General features: G+C 42.8%; 1 protein-coding gene across 10 annotated transcripts in view; it reads left to right on the top strand.

The window, feature by feature from the left end:
• MPDZ (multiple PDZ domain crumbs cell polarity complex component) overlaps positions 1-17,988 on the top strand; it is a 268,048-nt gene that overhangs the window by 226,059 nt on the left and 24,001 nt on the right. For 8 of the 10 annotated variants that reach the window (XM_070431681.1, XM_070431682.1, XM_070431684.1 and 5 more), the window contains 6 exons: positions 4,273-4,371; positions 7,381-7,543; positions 9,914-10,110; positions 11,559-11,650; positions 11,869-11,959; positions 17,826-17,906. In XM_070431681.1, the coding sequence (XP_070287782.1) occupies positions 4,273-4,371; positions 7,381-7,543; positions 9,914-10,110; positions 11,559-11,650; positions 11,869-11,959; positions 17,826-17,906 (723 nt within the window). The remainder of the gene's footprint in view (positions 1-4,272; positions 4,372-7,380; positions 7,544-9,913; positions 10,111-11,558; positions 11,651-11,868; positions 11,960-17,825; positions 17,907-17,988) is intronic. The other 2 variants (XM_070431688.1, XM_070431683.1) reach the window with 1 other exon arrangement.

Here is a 17,988-nt window from a genome sequence, read left to right as displayed (position 1 = left end):
ATCCCTTCTATCTTGTTTACTAAGCACTTGAAGTCTGTTTTCAACACACAGGAGATAGGATTCATTGGTGGCCAATGATATTTAGGTGGACAATTGTTAATTTCATTATAGTCACAGAGTATTTATGAGAGGAATGTGGTGGAGTCTTTTTCAGGTCCGGGACCTCTCATGAAGTCCCTTAGAAGCCAGTGAGATTACATTTTCTTTATAAATTTATTTCCTTAGACAGAATTTCTAGTTTGTGCAATCCATGATCACCTGTGAATGATCTTTACTGCATTTGTCTATCCCACTGAACATTAAATTTCCACATGGTGCATTTTGTTTCAACTGTATGTTTCTATACCAGTGACTTCATAACCACTACCTCCCAGCCCCAATCACTGTATAGCTCTTCATCGCTGTATGGTGGAAAGAAACCTACTAACTCATTTTACCATCAGTCATCACAGGTAAAATGGCTTCAAAAATATATTTTAAAAGTATAAGTGCATTCAGTGAAAGTTGTTGATGGAGACGATACTACGTGAGGCTTTGTGTATTTGATACGCCCTAATGTTGCTGAAGAGGAAAATCATGCCACGCGTTTAAAACTATTTTTCTATGCCTCAGTGAAAAGAAAACTATTTTAACGTGCAGCAGTTCTTAAGAATATTTGGACCGCAAACCCCTTAGAAAGTTCTTCAGAAACATACATGTTCACTGAAGGGCTTGCACACCAAAGACAGGAGTTGCCTAGGTGTAAGTAAGAATCCCTGACAGGCTGGTTCTCAAAGAGAACTTTTATTAGCCTTTGGGGTTGGCTGTCTTTAAAAGGAAAATGTCAGTATGCGTGAGGGTAGGTAAAAGAATGATCTAAAACTTAAAATGTGGAATTTTTATAGAAAATACATCGAACTTTTAAAATTAAGGATTTAAGATATCAATGCCCAAATGATGGTAGAGATGTAGCACACAGCTCTGTGGATGAGATTTGTCAGTCTTCTGAGCCGTGGCATAAAAGTGACTAGATCTGTCCCTCTGGTCCTTCCCTTTGTTGTCAGGACAGGTGTAGCGCTGCTCTGGGTGTACAGTAAGGAGTGAGTTTAGTAGTTCTCAATGTAAGCCTTTATCTTCACATCTGCAGTTTGTAATCACTCAGTTGTTCATTGTGAGGTAATAATTATTCATTCAGATAAGAAAATCTGCCAAATGGAGGGCTGCATCATACCACATTCTTTTCATATGCTATTCAGTTTGTTTAAATAACTATAAATCTTTCTACGTTTGTTTCCATTTGTGGTGTTAAACATAGACACAGCATGGTAATGTTGGTAAATGGCTGTTTAAGTTAAAGCTATTTTTTGTGTGGGTGGGTTTTATTCCTTTCTTTTTTTGTTTCACTTTTAATTTCAAACTTTTCTATCATTTAGGACAGTACTATAAAGTGCTGAATAGGATTCTCCATATTACTTTTTTAAAAATTAAACTACAAACATTTCTTTCAATGCCAGTCACATTTGCTAATGAGCTGGGAAGTGGGGTTTTTTTGTTTGTTTGTTTTTTCTCTTTCATGCACCTGGAAAATATTCCTGTTTCATTATATGTGGTATAATGATGCCTGATTTTGTAGCAATTATTCCAGAATAAATCTTGCGTAGAATGACATATTTACTCAAAAAGGGTTCGGGACATGCTACCCCAAAACATGGCATGTTGGCTCTTGAATATTTTAAGCTAAAGGAATTTGAGAAAAGGCGGTTGCTGGAATGACTCTGACTTCCCTTCTCCCCTGAAGCAGCTTGTAAGACCCTCGGTGGGAGGTGCCCTTCCTGCCTGGAGAGAGGAGCATTCTTGTCTCCAAGGTGGAGGGATGCTGAGAGGAACCTGAATGAGCAGATGTTGCTGACCTCCCCGCTCCCCCGGTTCACCCCACTTGGCTCATATTCTCTTGTCCAACTTTCCCTGACCACCCACTCTTCATCCATCCTAGTAGAAGAGCACTCAGGTTTAACCCTTTCTTCAGGTCTTTATTTCCTCCTGAAGGGTCCGTGTCACTTAAAACTTATAGTAAATCAATATGTATATAATTTTCTCTTGTGAATCTGTTTCTTATTACAGAGATCCAGCTGGGAACCTGAGCAGGGTACAGGCATTTTTTCCCCCTTCTCTGCATATGCATTTTGCTTTGGGAGATTAGAGTTAACTTTGCATTTGAAATGAGAGATACTTTGTGTTCAGGGATTTACTTCCCCACAGAAAGAAATGGAGTCTCCCATAATCTAAAGGAAAAAAATCACAAATACCTAAGAGTCTCTTCATGGTAAATGTTGTATTTGTGGATGGAATGGAGCTTTAAGGAAACCTTACCCAGAGGCTGAAAAGCCAGTCTGTGGCTCTCAGACTGTTCAAGAACAAGCCTTCCCAGCCCCAGCCCCAGCCCTGCTCATTCCTCCAGCGGGCACTTCGCAGAATTCCGCCTGGCCGCACGTCACAGGCAAGGGTGGCCCATGAACATGGGCCAGAGAACGGTTCTGTCTTCCCCATGCCGCTTCTTAGTAAATAACATTTCTATTTTTATCAGCCCTTGGCGCTATAAACACAAGTTTCATCATCGATTTATCAATAAAAATATAGTCTGTTTCTATTAATCTTTCCTTAATAGCAGACTGATTCACCACTTCCCTTGCTGTGCTCATTCTGTACTTTTATATTCTCATCTTGGGCCAAATTCTGATCCTATAAGAGCTACATATGAAAAAAAAAGGAGAAAGAACCCAAAACAACACAAAAAACTGGAGCTCTCTTTACATGTTGTATTTCTTGCCGCAGTGGTTTCAGGTTATGTGATTCTACAGAATTGTAAAGGAGACAGACAGCCGGATAACTGCGCGTGTGAGGACTGGGAATAAGCTCGGCCCTCCGCATTGGGCGTTCTGCCCAGGACGCGTTTCTGGTCGCTGCCTCGTCATCTCTTCCCCCGTAATATGCGGTCCGGTTCCTAGGCATTTATGATCCTCTCTTTTGTAAAGCAGGAGCTGGCATTTTCAGCTGAAAAGCAGAGCGCAAGTCGAGATGAGCAGAAATGTCATGGTGCCCGTTTCCTTTTCCCGTCTCCTCTGTGTAGGAGAAACATTGCTGGAGAGCAGCTTGAAGGGTGAGGTGGCACCAGCGTTAGCATGGGCGCCGACAGTCTCCCCAGAGAGTGCTCCCAGGCAGGGGGTGTCACGTGACGGCCTCCCCCACTCTCCATGCTTGCCAGGAGAGCTTTTTTTAATAGAGAGAAGCAACACAAACATTTCACTGGAGCCAGAGTGAATTTTAAATGTCTGCAGTTTCTCCTGAAAGATGTAGTCAATAAAAGAAAAAGATAGTGGGTATGAAGAGAAGAATTTATTGTGCTAAGGAAATTACTTTTTTTTTTTTTTAACTATGAAAATGCTAAATTCTGTCTGGCCGTCATCCTGCCTTTAATGTGTATATTCAAAGGCACTAGTCCTAGCTTGGTATATCGCAGGCAAGCCACAAAACCTAGGAGAAGCACTCTAAGGCCGCATTTCCAATGTTACTGAGAGCCTCATAAATGCCCCAGTAATGTAGGAACTTTTATAGGGAATTTTAAAAATACATATCAATATTTCTACCTTCACAAAAAAGTAGGCGGAAATAGAGAACACTAACATATGGTGGTTCATTTTAAAAAAATTGTTGATTTCTGTTTTTAACTAAAAAATACTATTGATCTTAAGCAACCTTAACATCTAGTCAAAATATGAAAATTTTCTTTATTGGGAAATGAGATAAAAGACTAATGAAGTTTACTCCTGAACTAGCAGACAAATGTTTAATTTGCATTCTGGACAAGATAAACTATTGGTTTTACCAAAAAAGCATAATTTGCTTTTAAATGTAAATTTAGAAAACTGATATGATTTCAATTTTGAAAGATAGTTACTGATACACATAGGGCATATATTACTATATAAAGTGGGCAAATATATGTGTATTTGTCAGAGAGTGAAGTCATTCAGTGAAAACAAAAGAAATTTGGGGTCCATTGGTCAGACTCATTCCCCACATGGTTTTGTGGCCAGATTGAGATCAAAGCGTAGATTCCGGTCACTAGAGATAAACCTTTCGTTCCAGACAGTTTCATAAGATGTTGTTATTAATACTAGATCTGACAGGATCTAGTTTTACACAGTTATTTATACCAGTAAGTACTTTGTTCTTAAAACTGAGTTGTTTGGGATCCATTTCTTTGGGCTCAGCGCCTCTTATGTTTCCTTTTAGAAATCCCCCTTGCCTTCCTTGACGCACAGCCTTTACCCTCAGTACAACTTCAGCAGCACTAACCCATTTGCTGATTCTCTGCAGTTCATCGCTGACAAGGTTGGAGAATGCCCATTGTCTTGCCCTTGCCTTTTGCACATGTTTTGTTCTGTGTTACTGCCGTGCCTTTGTCCCAGTTCACTGTTTACTAGATTTGGGCAGGGGAGAAAAACAAAACACGACAACTGTGTGTTTGGAGTGGGCATGTACCGTAAATCCTTTCTTAAGCACATTTTCTTGCCAGAACATTTTTATAGCTGAATTAGATGGTCCTTCTGAAGAGTAAGGGATAATTGTGAGTTCAGTGCCTTTTCTGTATTTTGCTGTACGTTAAATTTTCTGATACTTACTATGAAGTCTTTGTTAAATATATGGACTACTGTCACATAATTTCTTTAAAACTGTGTATTGGTTTAAATCTTTAATAAACCTAAACAAGGTGGTCCTAAAAGCTCTCCTAGGAGTTGACCACCCCACAGAAAATTGTGTACGTGTAGGAGTCTGTGGAATATTCATACAGTGCATCCATATAAATGCCTGACTCAGGAAATGTGTAGCTGTTTCCATGCTTGTAAATCTGTACTTGGGATATTCTCGTAACTGAGGGAATTACAAATCCAAAACTGGAAAAAAAAATTGCAGGATAAAGATACTATAATGCGATTGTGAGAAGGAAGAAAGCTGTGAACAATTTCTCTCAGGAAGCATTTTATGAATATTCATTGGCATTTCATGGTATTGTAACAAGGAAAACCAAAGACTATGTCTCTGAAGGAATATGTTTTCTGTTACTGTAGGAATTGCAGAATTCAAGTAGAGTTGCCTTCCATTGTTCCCCAACTAACCCTTTTGCCCCCACACCATTTAAGGTTTGTCCTGGTGTGAAGTTTTCATGAGTATGTGGTGTGCTGTCGTGTGCTGTGTGTGTACATTACACTGTGTGTGTACATGGCATGGAGTGATTTCAAGTGCAGTTGCATGTTTACCAATGAAAACTAAGCCATCTTTGTTAAACAGCTACATTTTTACTAACAGATTTTTAAGAAGTGTCAGTGACAAGCTACTATATTATCTCAGTGAGAATGAATGTTTTAGGGGCAGTAAAATAGAACACCTGGTTGCCATTGGTAAACACAGGCGTGGATTTTTTTTATGATTCCTCAGTTATGGTAGGGCACCATTTCAGTTTATACTCACAGCATAGAAATATGCCTAAGATCCTGAACAGTTTGTAGGCAAGCAGACTTTGTTTGTTTTAAAGAAAAATAACAACTCAGAACAATTATGCAGTAAGTAATATCTATAAAATGTGTACCCATCAATTTCTTAAAATATGGGAAAGTTAAATTAATTTTCTTCTATTTTTAAAAGTTAAATGAGCTTAATTCATGTTTGCTAACATTTTCTGTTGTTACAGAGGAGTAATTTTTTTATTTTAATTAGAAAAATTTTAAATTACATATTCCCCACCAACTTAGTATGTTTAACAAACCTTTATTGGGTCACATTAGTGTTTTTGTTTGTTCACTTTTTATTTGTACATTGTTAATGTGAGAGTTTTGTGGCCCAGCATTTGGGAAGGTAACAAGGATGTTGTTTGCACTAGTGATTCTTGTCTGTTTGGGCAATTGTGTCTAAACTGAATATTTTAAGACAGCACATTCTGTAATTTGAAAAATCAGTTGCCCTGTAAGTCTCTATCAATAAGTTTTGCCAGAAAAGCAGTAGTAATTTGTGTTTATTATGATCATTGTGTCATACCTTAGAATCCTGAAGGGCTTTCTGAATCATTAAAGAAAGATTACATTCAGTGCCATATAATTTTAGTATTAGGTGTATTTTCTGGTATTCTGAATCTTGACACCAATTAATAATCCCTAATTATTTGTGCCTATCATTCTGTGTGTTCTGTAAGAAGTTTTTTTATTTTTAAATCACAGCCTTTTTTCCAAATATTCACATATAAAATAAAATAAGGCATATTAGAGGGATTTTTATGTAGAATGAAAGGTAAAAGTAGGAAAGATAGGATAATAGAGATTCAAGGCATCAGGGATAGTGTCATGCCAGGATTAGAACTTCAGCCAGGTATCTCTGAGCTTTGAATTAGGTACTTACTGTCTTACGGTGGAATTGGACGAGACAGCCTGCATGATGGAAAGTGCATTGGGTTGGGTTAAGAATTAAGTGAAAAGAACTCTAGTGCTACTGTGTGATTTTAAACAAAACATTTCACTTTTCATGGCCTCAGGTTATTAATCCACAAAATGAATTCATTGAGTTAAGGTCCTTCTAAACTTGAATATTTTGATTGATTTTCTGCAACTTGATGATACCAAGTCCTTTCTTTGGATTAGGACCTCTGTGGCAGCAAGTGCACCATTCTTTGGGTTTATATGCAGTTTTTTCCCAGGTTTTCTCATTTACCTTTTGAGCTACTTTGGCAAGGGAACGACAGTGCTGTCCCTCCAAGCCGTCCCTCAGATCCACGTCTGTGTGTCCGTGCTAACAAGCTGGCTCCCTGGGAGAGGAACCTGCATGTGTAACATTTTCAGGGATGCGTTGAGTCATTTGGAGAGAGGATTCCGGTAGCAATAAAAAATTATTTATATGTAGTCTCACTAATAAGCTTTGAATGTCTTTGTTTTTTTATTAATCCGTGGCTATTTTTTTCTAGTTTCTTGGAAGACTTTTCTAGACCCCCCCAAATCTTGCCCAGACCCCTGGACATTTATGACAACTTTTGAATGAAACTTCTTTTCCAGAAGGGGAAGTTTGTATAATTTTTCATCTTAAGTTAGTTAAGTTATTAAGTTATTGAATAGTTTATCACCTTAAAATACCAAATAACAATTTAATGAATTGTTTTCTGAACATACCACTCTGTTTGTATGAAGCTTACCTGAATCCTGTCTACCAATTTGTAAAGATATCTATTTCCCCCCATTATTTATGTATCATATCTTTTAAAGCCAGTTTTTTGTTTTTGACATTATTTTCTTATTTCATTTCCTTCGCTTTTTTCCCTTTGATCTGCACATACCCACAGCATTCCTCTTGTTCCCACAGGCACCCAGTCAGTCAGAACCAGAGTCAGAGAAGGCTCCATTGTGCAATGCGCCTCTGCCCCCTCCTTCAGCATTTGCAGAAATGAGCGGTGATCATGCCCAGTCATCTGCAAGCAGGGACTCAGAAGAAGGGGACAAAGAGGATGAGTTTGGTTACAGCTGGAGTAAGTTGTCTTTTTGTAATGCATTTAATTGTCAGAGGTATTAAAATAGCTCTGCGTTTCTCAAGGCCGATGCCCTGGATGAATAAGGATGTTTCAGCTTTAGTTATAAATACTGCAGTTTTGTGTAGGGGACAAAAAAAACACTGTTTGTTTTTGCTTGAATACAGCATGCATTCCCAAGGTATGAAATCATTTTCTTCCGTTCCTTCTGGTCCGCATTCCTGTGAAAGCCCACTTTGCCATTTTTATGAGAACTAAAGAGGGCGGGGCAGTCTCTCAGAAGCTAGTACTGGGCCAGCTTTCTTGTGGTCTTGAACAAGTCATCTCCCCTCTCTAGGTCTTAGAGTCCTCCCATTGTTGATAGTATGCCTTGAATTTTGGTGTTTTCACTACGAGGGTGGTAATACAGTATAATTGTTGAGATAACAACTTCGGGCATTTGGCAGTTGTTTAACCACCTCTAAGCATTAGCTTAGTGGTTTGTCCCTCTTTTTTAAATACAGCGTTTAGCCCTAGCCGGTTGGGCTCGGTGGATAGAGTGTCAGCCTGCAGACTGAAGGGTCCCAGGTTCGATTCCGGTCAATGACACGTACCTTGGTTGTGGGCACATCCCCAGTAAGGGGTGTGCAGGAGGCAGCTGATCGATGTTTCTCTCTCATCGATGTTTCTAACTCTCTATCCCTCTCCCTTCCTCTCTGTAAAAAATCAATAAAATATATTAAAAAATAAATAAATAAATAAAATACAGCGTTTACCTCCAGTTGCTAACATTAAATTAGATAATGTCTGAGGAATGCTGACCACAATTCCTGATGCACAGGAAGCATGGAAAGGCAGCTGTTGCTAGGATCGTGGCTGTGTCTCTTGTTTCCTAAGGAGATAAACCATTTCATAGGGTAATATTAAAAATTCAGCCAAAAGTTATAACTGTGTCAGTACTTTAAAAAGTTTCATTTAAAATATATAATTATTTCCTTTAAGAAAAATGGCATGCTTTTCAGAAGCTAAGAATGTAAAAGGTGTGTTGCTAGACTCTAGGATTCAGGAAATGGCAGTTTGTGAAATTGATCCAATTAAGAATCAATATAGAATACATGTCATCAGCCATGTAGTAACATTTTCTAAAGTTTACAGTTCTCAGTCTATTTTTAATGAAATTAGAGTATATTACTAATCCACCAGAATATACTCTGAGGAAAACATTAAATGGAATATTCCAGTTACCTATTGTCATGTCACAAGCTACCCAAAACTTCATGGCTTAAGAAAGCAGTTTCTTACTAATGTGTCAAGGAGCTGTGGTTGAGGGGATTCCCTGGGACAGGGCCTTGAGCATGGCTCCCTCACAGCCTGACAATTAGTGCTGCTACTGGCTGATTCCTCCACTGAGCCTGTGGCTGCGGCCCCACACTTGGCCTTGCCTTCTCAGTTTAAAGAATAAATTCTAACTATTGAGCATGTGGGATGGGAGATATGGATGGTCTAATCTACTTAGGACAAGTGTCCAAAAGCTGGGACAGGTACATCGAATTCTCCTGACCTGGTGGCTCTGTGCAATAATGAACCCGTTCCCTTTTGTCTCGATATATGGAGCAAGCAACTGTGCAACGTGATGTGACACGCAGTGTAGATTTTCCTGTGGGAGAAAAGCTTCCACTGACCAATCAAGATGAATACTCCTGCCCTGGATGGGTAGCTCAGTTGGTTAGAGCATTGTTCCAATATGCCAAGGTTGCGGGTTTGATCTCTGGTCAGGGCACATGAAGCAAACCAAAGAATGCATACATAAGTGCAACAACAAATCTCTCTTCCTCTCTCTTTCTAAAAATCAGTAAAAATATAAATTAAAAATAAATAGCCTGGCCAGCATGGCTCAGTGATTGAGCGTCAACCTATGAACCAAGAGGTCATAGTTCAAATCCTAGTCAGGGCACATGCCTGGATCGGCGTGCAGGAGGCAGCCAATCAATGATTCTCATTGACGTTTCTATCTCTCTCTGCCTCTCCCTTCTCAGAAATCAGTAATATATATATATATTTTTAAAGATGAATACTCAGTGTTCTGTTCTCCTTTGAAAATGATAAATTAAATTTCTGTTTTAATCACAAGCTGAGAGTTTGTTAATGTGACCACTCTTGGACCTGATCACGCAGGTACACTGGTTAACCAGACATTATACTCTCTGCACCCTGAATGCAAAGAAATTCCTTAAAGTTTGGGTAGTCCAGGAAACCCAGGTGGCCACTCTACCTTGGTTTTAATTGCCAAGCATATTTTGATACAAACAATGCCCTTTTGAGGCTATTCTAAGTAGCATTTGACTATGAATTAACTCTCAATACCTGTACTCTTACTGTTGTTATGTGCAGAAAATATCAGAGAACGTTATGGGACTCTGGCCGGCGAGCTGCATATGATTGAACTGGAGAAAGGTCGGAGTGGTTTGGGGCTAAGTCTTGCTGGGAACAAAGATCGATCTAGGATGAGTGTCTTTATAGTGGGGATTGATCCCAACGGAGCAGCTGGGAAAGATGGTCGGTTGCAGATTGCAGATGAGCTTCTAGAGGTAATTTCTTGTGGAAAATGCTGAATTTACTTTTGCAGAATCAGTGCAGAGGAATCATTAGTTTCTAGAAAATTCACCTGGGCCTCATAGAGTGATGGAGAAAACTACCGCTTGCCTAATAAAATAGATGCATTACAGCAAATTTGGCACTAAAGCAAATCTCTACTAAGTAGCGTCCATGTTCCCATTAACTTCCATTGAAAGGTCATGACAATGTAGCACCAGAAACAATTTTTGCCCCAAGACAGTAATAAAGATTACACTTCAAAAACTTTTTTTTGTGTGTGCTGCATTTTTATTAAGAGCTTTTGAAAAGCCAGATGACCAATCACTCCCCATGATGAGATTGGCTCACTGGACATTCTGAAAGTTGTATCCCTAATAGTACAAGTGACAGATGTTGGGTGCATTGGGGTCAAGGTTAAGTCTAAATAACTAAAACAGTAACTCAGCCCTCCAAACAAAATAAACTTGTGGACCATGCTTTATAGTTTTAGAACTGTATCTGCTTGCTTTGTTTGCCCTTGCCTCCTGTAGGCTGGGATCCACATTTTTGTATTGCCTGAATGCTCTTCCTGTACTTGTGTATTTCTCTATTGGTTAGAAAGGCTCAGTCAGCAACGGCTAAATGACTAGAACAGCAGTCACCGACCGGTGGTCCATGGACCACTGGTGGTCCGTGAGGTCCGAAAGGTTGGCGACCGCTGGTGTAAGGAAACCTTTGGAGCAGCGGTTGCCAACCGGTGGTCTGCGGACCACTGGTGGTCCGTGAGGTCCGAAAGGTTGGCAACCACTGAACTAGAAGACCAGCAGTTTTCATCAGGTGCTGTGCTGCATAGACACAATGTACTGCCACATCCTAGTTCTGTCAGCATGGCTTCTCCCAGTGGCCCATGCCCAAGCCTTGAGTTTTGAAACTAATTAGAAAATATGACAGTATAGGGCTTCTCTGTGTAGGTCACACGTGCTCCCACAGAGACCCTGCTTTGTACAAAGCGCACTGAGGCCCAGTGCCTGCCAGGGAACTCACTGTTTGCTCTCCTTCAGTCAGTCCAAGCGCTGCCTCCTCAGCTCTTGGAGCTCAGGCCATATTACACCATTTTAATGTTGGCTTCTAAATGAGCTTTTCTTTATTCACCATCAAAATCAGGTTCATGTTTTGTAAAGGGTATATATATGCCTAATGCACGAAATTCATGCAAGGGCCTTGGCCCCAGCCACCGCCCGCAGCCACCATGGCTGGGAGCCTCTAGTGCGGCCCCCGCCCGCTGCGGCTTTGTCCAGAAGGAAGGATGTCTAGTCTAATTAGTATATTACCCTTTTATTATATAAATATATATATGAAATATTATTTTAAAACAAGAAAAACATTTCATTAGCTAAATAGGATGATAAAAATTTACAAAATTAAAATTCCAGGCTCAATTAATGATATTTATTTCCCATAGATCAATGGGCAAATTTTATATGGAAGAAGTCATCAGAATGCTTCCTCAATCATTAAATGTGCCCCTTCTAAAGTGAAAATAATTTTCATCAGGTGAGCATTTTCTTTTTCTGGTTTACTAAATAATGTTCATTAGCCTTTCAATTCTGTTATTTTTGAATGAAAATAAAGCATTTATAAATGTTTTAGTGTTGCAGTTCCAGGTCTTTGGGGTTACAGAATTTTCTGTAATAATCCTTCTGAATCTTAAAGTAAAATGTTGAAATAATATGAAGTATTATGATGTGATAGGTCAATGCATTTCCTTTTAGGAATAAAGATGCAGTGAGTCAGATGGCTGTGTGTCCTGGAAATACAGTGGAATCTTTGCCTTCTACCTCAGAGAACCTTCAAAATAAGGAGGTATGTAACTCATGTTTGTTTCTCTGGAAGATTTGATTGATATGCCACTTCTTAATTCAAATAATTATAGAACCCTTACAAGGCTGTCAAAGATAAATAAGTCATAGCCTTGGCCCCCATGGAGGGTATAGCCCAGTACAAGAAGCACTCGAGTAGGCAAGCTCACCACTAACATGAAGGCTATTAGTAGAGTTCACATAGGGAATAATGAAGGCACTAGAAGAGGAGGTGCCAATTCCACCTCCAGGGAGAGAGAATAGGATTTTATAGAGGAGATAATGTGTAGGTTGAAAGAAGAAGACTTGGGGGCACAAAGAAGCAGAGGGTTGAGGAATGGTGTGGAAGATCCGGAAAATACAGACAATTAAAAATTGCAGAGCATACTGAACAGCGTGAGGCAGGGAATGGGGAGCTGGTGAGGCAGAGTCACTGGCAAGAGAAGGAGATGGGTCAGATCATAGGAATATGATGAAGACTTTGTCTTGGAGGCCATGTTGTTGGGAACTCAAAGAATCAGAACTCTAATTTTGAAGACATCTCTGTAAATGGCGCAGAACAGAGAAAAATCAGAAGTTGCTGGGAAGAAAAGCGAAGTAAAGGGTAATAAGAAAATTATCAGAGTAGTTTAGGAGAAAGATAATAAGATCCTAAGTATAAAAAAAACAATAAAATAAAAAATGGAAATGGTAACATCAGATGTTTAGGACCCAAATTGATATTACTTCATCCCCAACTAAATGTACTCATTAAGGAAAAATGAGTGGTTGAGAATTTATTTATCCAGCAAATATTTATTGTGTGTCTGCCTGATTGCACCAGGTACTGTTCTTTGGGCAGGGAATAGACTGGCGGGTGAAACAGGTAAGATGTACAAGGCTTCCAGATGTCTGACTTGGTGACTTGATGGATGGGTGACTTTTATCAAAATATATAAATAAATAAAAAGAGAATAAATATTTATAAAACTAGAAGACATGTATATAGGCAGCCTAACAGTGAAGTATAGTTTACATTGGACATTTGGTCTAGAGGTTAGAGATGAATTCTCTTAGATGTAGATTTGGTGTGAAAGCTGAGGCATTTGACTACAGAGAACGTTTAGAGAGAACAGGGCCAAGGTCAGGATTATGTAATAACAATCAGAAAGAAGACTGATACATATGGTCAGAGATGATGAAGTAGAGCCAGGCGGACGTGCTGCATAACAGCAGATGAGACCACATTTCAAAAAGAATGGGCCCTGACCAGTGTGGCTCAGTTGGTTGGGTGTTGTCCTGTGCACTAAAAGGTTGCTGGTTCAATTCCAGATCAGGGCACATGTCTCCCGTTTGCAAGCTCCTAGTACATGAGGCAGCTGATGTTGCGCTCTCATATGGATGTTTCTTTTTCTTTTCCTCTCTCTCTAAAAATCAATTAAAAAATATTTTTAAAAAACCATGGATCATCTTTGTCTCTATAGTTAAAGCTGATATATCTATCTATCCTATATAATAAAGAGGTAATATACAAATTAACCCTCACAAGATGGCTGCCTACAACCAGGCCAGCAGGGGGGATAGTGAGGGACTACCAAACAACTGAAAAAGCAAGCTGTGTGGGGCAACCATGCCGGCAGGGGGGTTAGTGAGGGATGACCAAATGACTGAACAGCAGGCTGCATGGGGCGACCAGGCTGGCGGGTGTGCTGTGAGGGGCGACCAGGCCGGCAGGGGGGGAAGCTGGGGGCTACCAGGCCAGCAGTGGGGGGGCAGTTAGGGGTGACCAGGCAGGCAGGCAGGTGAGTGATTAGGAGCCAGTGGTCCAGGATTGTGAGAGGGATGTCCCAAATTGGAGAGAGTGCAGGCTTGGCTGAGGGGACCGCCCCCACCCCCATGCACGAATGTGTGCACCAGGCATATAGTATATATATAAAAGCCTAATATGCTAAGTGTCCAACTAATCGGTCGACCATTTGGACAATTGCTCAACCAGTCACTATGATGTGCACTGACCACCAGGGGGCGGATGCTCCAATTGGTAGGTTCGCTTTCTATTGGGGTCTGCTGATGGGGACTAGATGAGACAGGCCAGACACACCCTGGAGCCCCCCCACAGTCCCTGAAGGCCAGCCTGCCAGCCCCAATCAGCCCCAATCGGGACTGGGCAAGACAGGCTGGACACTCCCTGAAGCCCTCCTGTGGTCCCTCCCTGACCTCTAAAATATTTCTTCTAATTAATTTCCTTTCAGTGTATACAAATTCGTGCACTGGGCCTCTAGTATATAAATATAACCCACCCAAACATTAAAAAAAAATAGAAGGGTATATTCTACAACCTTGAATACTGCAAAGAGGTAAGAAAATGAATAAAGAATGTCCATTGGAGTTGGCAATTAGGAGATTATTAGTGATTTCTGAGAAAGCAAATAATGGGTAAGAAGTTAGAACAAAGAAGGCAGTGGCTAGAAGGTGACAAAAGAGTTTTTTGTGGAAGTTCTGTTCTTATTTGGAAAAGCTTTGGCTACATGTTTCAGATGAATAGAAGGAAGTAATAGAAAAAAGAGAGAGAAAATTAGAGGAGCCATGAGGGTCATCAGTGAGAAAAGGAAACACTATTCCTTCAATAAACATATAAACATTGGGCTTTATCTATACACTAGAGGCCTGGAGCATGAAATTTGTGCACTTGGGTGGGGGATCCTCAGCCCGGCCTGTGCCCTCTTGCAGTCTAGGAACCCTTGCGGGATGTCCGACTGATGTCTTAGGCCCACTCCCAGTGTGGGAGCCTGGCTTCTGGCTGAGCAGCGCTCCCCCTGTGGGAGCACACTGACCACCAGGGGGCAGCTCCTGCATTGATATCTGCCTGCTAGTGGTCAGTGTGCATCATAGGAACCGGTTGTTCCACCTTTCGGTAAATTTGCATATTAGCCTTTTATTATATAGGACTAGTGGCCCGGTGCACAAAAATTTGTGCACTCGGGGGGGAGGGGGGTCCCTCAGCCCGGCCTGTGCCCTCTCGCAGTCTGGGACCCCTCGGGAGATAACGACCTGCTGGCTTAGGCCCGCTCCCAGGTGGCAAAGGGCAGGCCCAATCCCTAGGTGCAGCCCCTGGTCGGGCTCAGAGCAGGGCCCATTGGGGAGTTGGGGCGCCGCCCCCTGTCATGCACAGAGCAGGGAGGATCGATCAGGAGGTTGCGATGCCACCCTCAGTCACGCTCAGGGTAGGGCCAATTGGGGGGTTGGGGCACAGCCCCCTGTCACACTCAAGGCAAGGCAGGGTCTATAGGGAGGTTGCGGCGCCACCTCCTGTCACGCACTGAGCAGGGCCGATCAGGGGGTTGGGGCGCTGCCCCCTGTCACGCACAGGGCAGGGCCCATCAGGGGGGTTGGGGCTCCGTACCCTGTCATACAGAGCCGCAGGGCGATCAGGGGGTTGGGGAGCTCCCCCCATCACGCACAGAGCAGGGCCCATCAGGGGATTGAGGAGCTCCCCCCGTTACTCACAGAGCAGGGCCGATAGGGGAGTTGGGGCACCGCCCTCTATCACCCACAGAGCAGGGCGGATCAGGGGGTTGGGGTGCCGCCACTGTCACACTCAGGGCAGGGCCAATGGTGGGGGGGTTGGGGTGCCGCACCCTGTCACACACAGAACCTTAGGGCGATCAGGGGGTTGGGGAGCTCCCCCCTGTCATGCACAAAGCACAGCCAATCAGGGGGTTGAGGAGCTCCCCCGTCACTCACAGAGCAGGGTCGATAGGGGGTTGAGGCACAACACCCTGTCACACACAGAGCCGCAGGGCGATCAGGGGGTTGGGGAGCTCCCCCCTGTCACTCACAGAGTAGGGCCGATAGGGGAGTTGGGGCACCGCCCTGTCACACACAGAGCAGGGCATATCAGGGGGTTGGGGCTCTGCCCTCTATCATCCACAGAGCAGGGCCGATCAGGGGGTTGGGGCACCGCCACTGTCACACTCAGGGCAGGGCCGATGGGGAGGTTATGGCTCTACCCCGTCACACACAGAGCAGGGCCCTTGGGGGGGGGGAGGGCGCCACACCCTGTCACACACAGAGCAGGGCTGATCAGGGTGTTGGGGCGCCGCACCCTGTCACACACAGAGCTGCAGGGCAATCAGTGGGTTGGGGAGTTCCCCCTATCAGGCACAGAGCAGGGCTGATCAGGGGATTGGGGTGCCTTCCCTGTCATGAACAGAGGAGGGCGGATAAGGAGGTTGTGGCCCCGCCCCCTGTCACACACAGAGCCGCAAGGCGATCAGGGGGTTTGGGTGCTGCCCCCTGTCACGCTGATCCCGGTGCCGGGAGTCCTCGCGGCTCCGCTGATCCTGGTGCTGAGAGGCATATTACCCTTTTACTATATAGAATAGAGGCCTGGTGCACGGGTGGGGGCCGGCTGGTTTGCCCTGAAGGGTGTCCTGGATCAGGATGGGAGTCCCCACTGGGGTGCCTGGCCAGCCTGGATGAGGGAATGATGGCTGTTTGCATCTGGTCACACCCCCTTCAGTGTGGGGGTCCCCACTGGGGTGCTTGGCCAGTCTGAGTGAGGGGCTGAGGGCCATTTTCAGGCTGGCAGGTGACTGAAGCTCCCTGTCTATTTTTCCATTTTTTTTTTTTTTAATTCTGGGCCAGCTTTAGCTCTGAGGCTCGGCTCCAGCTATGAGACCTCTGCTGCTGAAAGCAGGTTTCTGGCCTTGGTTTACCTTCTGTATTTGAAACAATGTTGCGGTCCGGCTGGCTGAAGCCTGGCTGACTAAAGCAGGTTTCTGGGGGTTTGTTTATCTCAGCTGTGGGCAAACTACGGCCCGCGGCCTGGATCCGGCCTGTTTGAAATGAATAAAACTAAAAAAAAAGACCGTACCCTTTAATGATGTTTACTTTGAATTTATATTAGTTCACACAAACACTCCATCCATGCTTTTGTTCCGGCCCCCCAGTCCAGTTTAAGAACCCATTGTGGCCCTCGAGTCAAAAGGTTTGCCCACCCCTGGTTTAGCTTCTATATTTGTTACAATGTTTCTTAGAGTTGCAGCTCAGAGGCCGGCAAGGCAGGCGGGGAACGTTGGCTTCCTCCGTCACTGAAGCAAGCAAGCCTCATGTTTCGCTTCAAGCTGCCTGGCTGCCGGCCGCCATCTTGGCTGGCTGTTAATTTGCATATCTCCCTGGTTAGCCAATGGGAAGGGTAGCGGCTGTACGGCTAATTACCATGTTTCTCTTTTATTAGATAGGATAAGATAAACGAACCCTTACAAGCAGTTCCCACACACTGACCACCAGGGGGCCGCTCCTGCATTGAGTATCTGCCTCCTGGTGGTCAGTGTGCATCATAGCAACCGGTTGTTCCACCGTTCGGTCAATTTGCATATTAGCCTTTTATTATATAGGATAAGATTATCTCCTTCTGGTGAACTGAATCAAGTGGTTTTCCATGATTATAAAGGAGAACATTTTATTTTCATATGGGCTGTACCAAACCTGTCCCTTAGTGAAACGGAGTATTTTAACAATTTTCATGTAAAACATTTAATAGCTCCTAAATTCACTTGATGGCTAACACAGTAAAGAATAGTGAATGGTACTTCTGCTGGTACCAAAGGTTCTGTGTTTCATTGAGTTTCACTGTTTCGTAGCTGGGTTGCTACTAGATTTCATTATAGTGTAAATCAAGGCAGCTTGAAAATCCACATTGTGTCTCTGCTCTAAAATAACTGCTGTCTAAACACACCACAGTAGTGTTCTGGAGAGAGTGTATTGTTCTGTCCAAATAATAATAATGAATTGCAATATATAAAATGATTTTGACTAAGTGGCTCTTATATTTAAACAAACAAAAGACACGACACTCCATTGCCCATTTTGCCATTTCTTTCTGTCAGGCTGAACCAAGTGTTGCCACTTCCGATGCAGCTGTGGACTTCAGTTCATTTACAAACGTGCAACATCTGGAGCTTCCCAAGGTAAACCTGCTTTGAATTGGAGTGAAATGATATTCACATTGCTGTCCTCATCCACTGGTTCTCAAAAGTGTGGTCTCCACCA

The sequence above is a fragment of the Myotis yumanensis genome, unplaced genomic scaffold, assembly GCF_028538775.1.
Source record: "Myotis yumanensis isolate MYYU_CA2020_CCGP unplaced genomic scaffold, mMyoYum1.0.hap1 SCAF_12, whole genome shotgun sequence".
In the NCBI taxonomy this organism is placed as follows: Eukaryota; Metazoa; Chordata; class Mammalia; order Chiroptera; family Vespertilionidae; genus Myotis; species Myotis yumanensis.
This window is presented reverse-complemented; position numbering and strand designations above follow the sequence as displayed.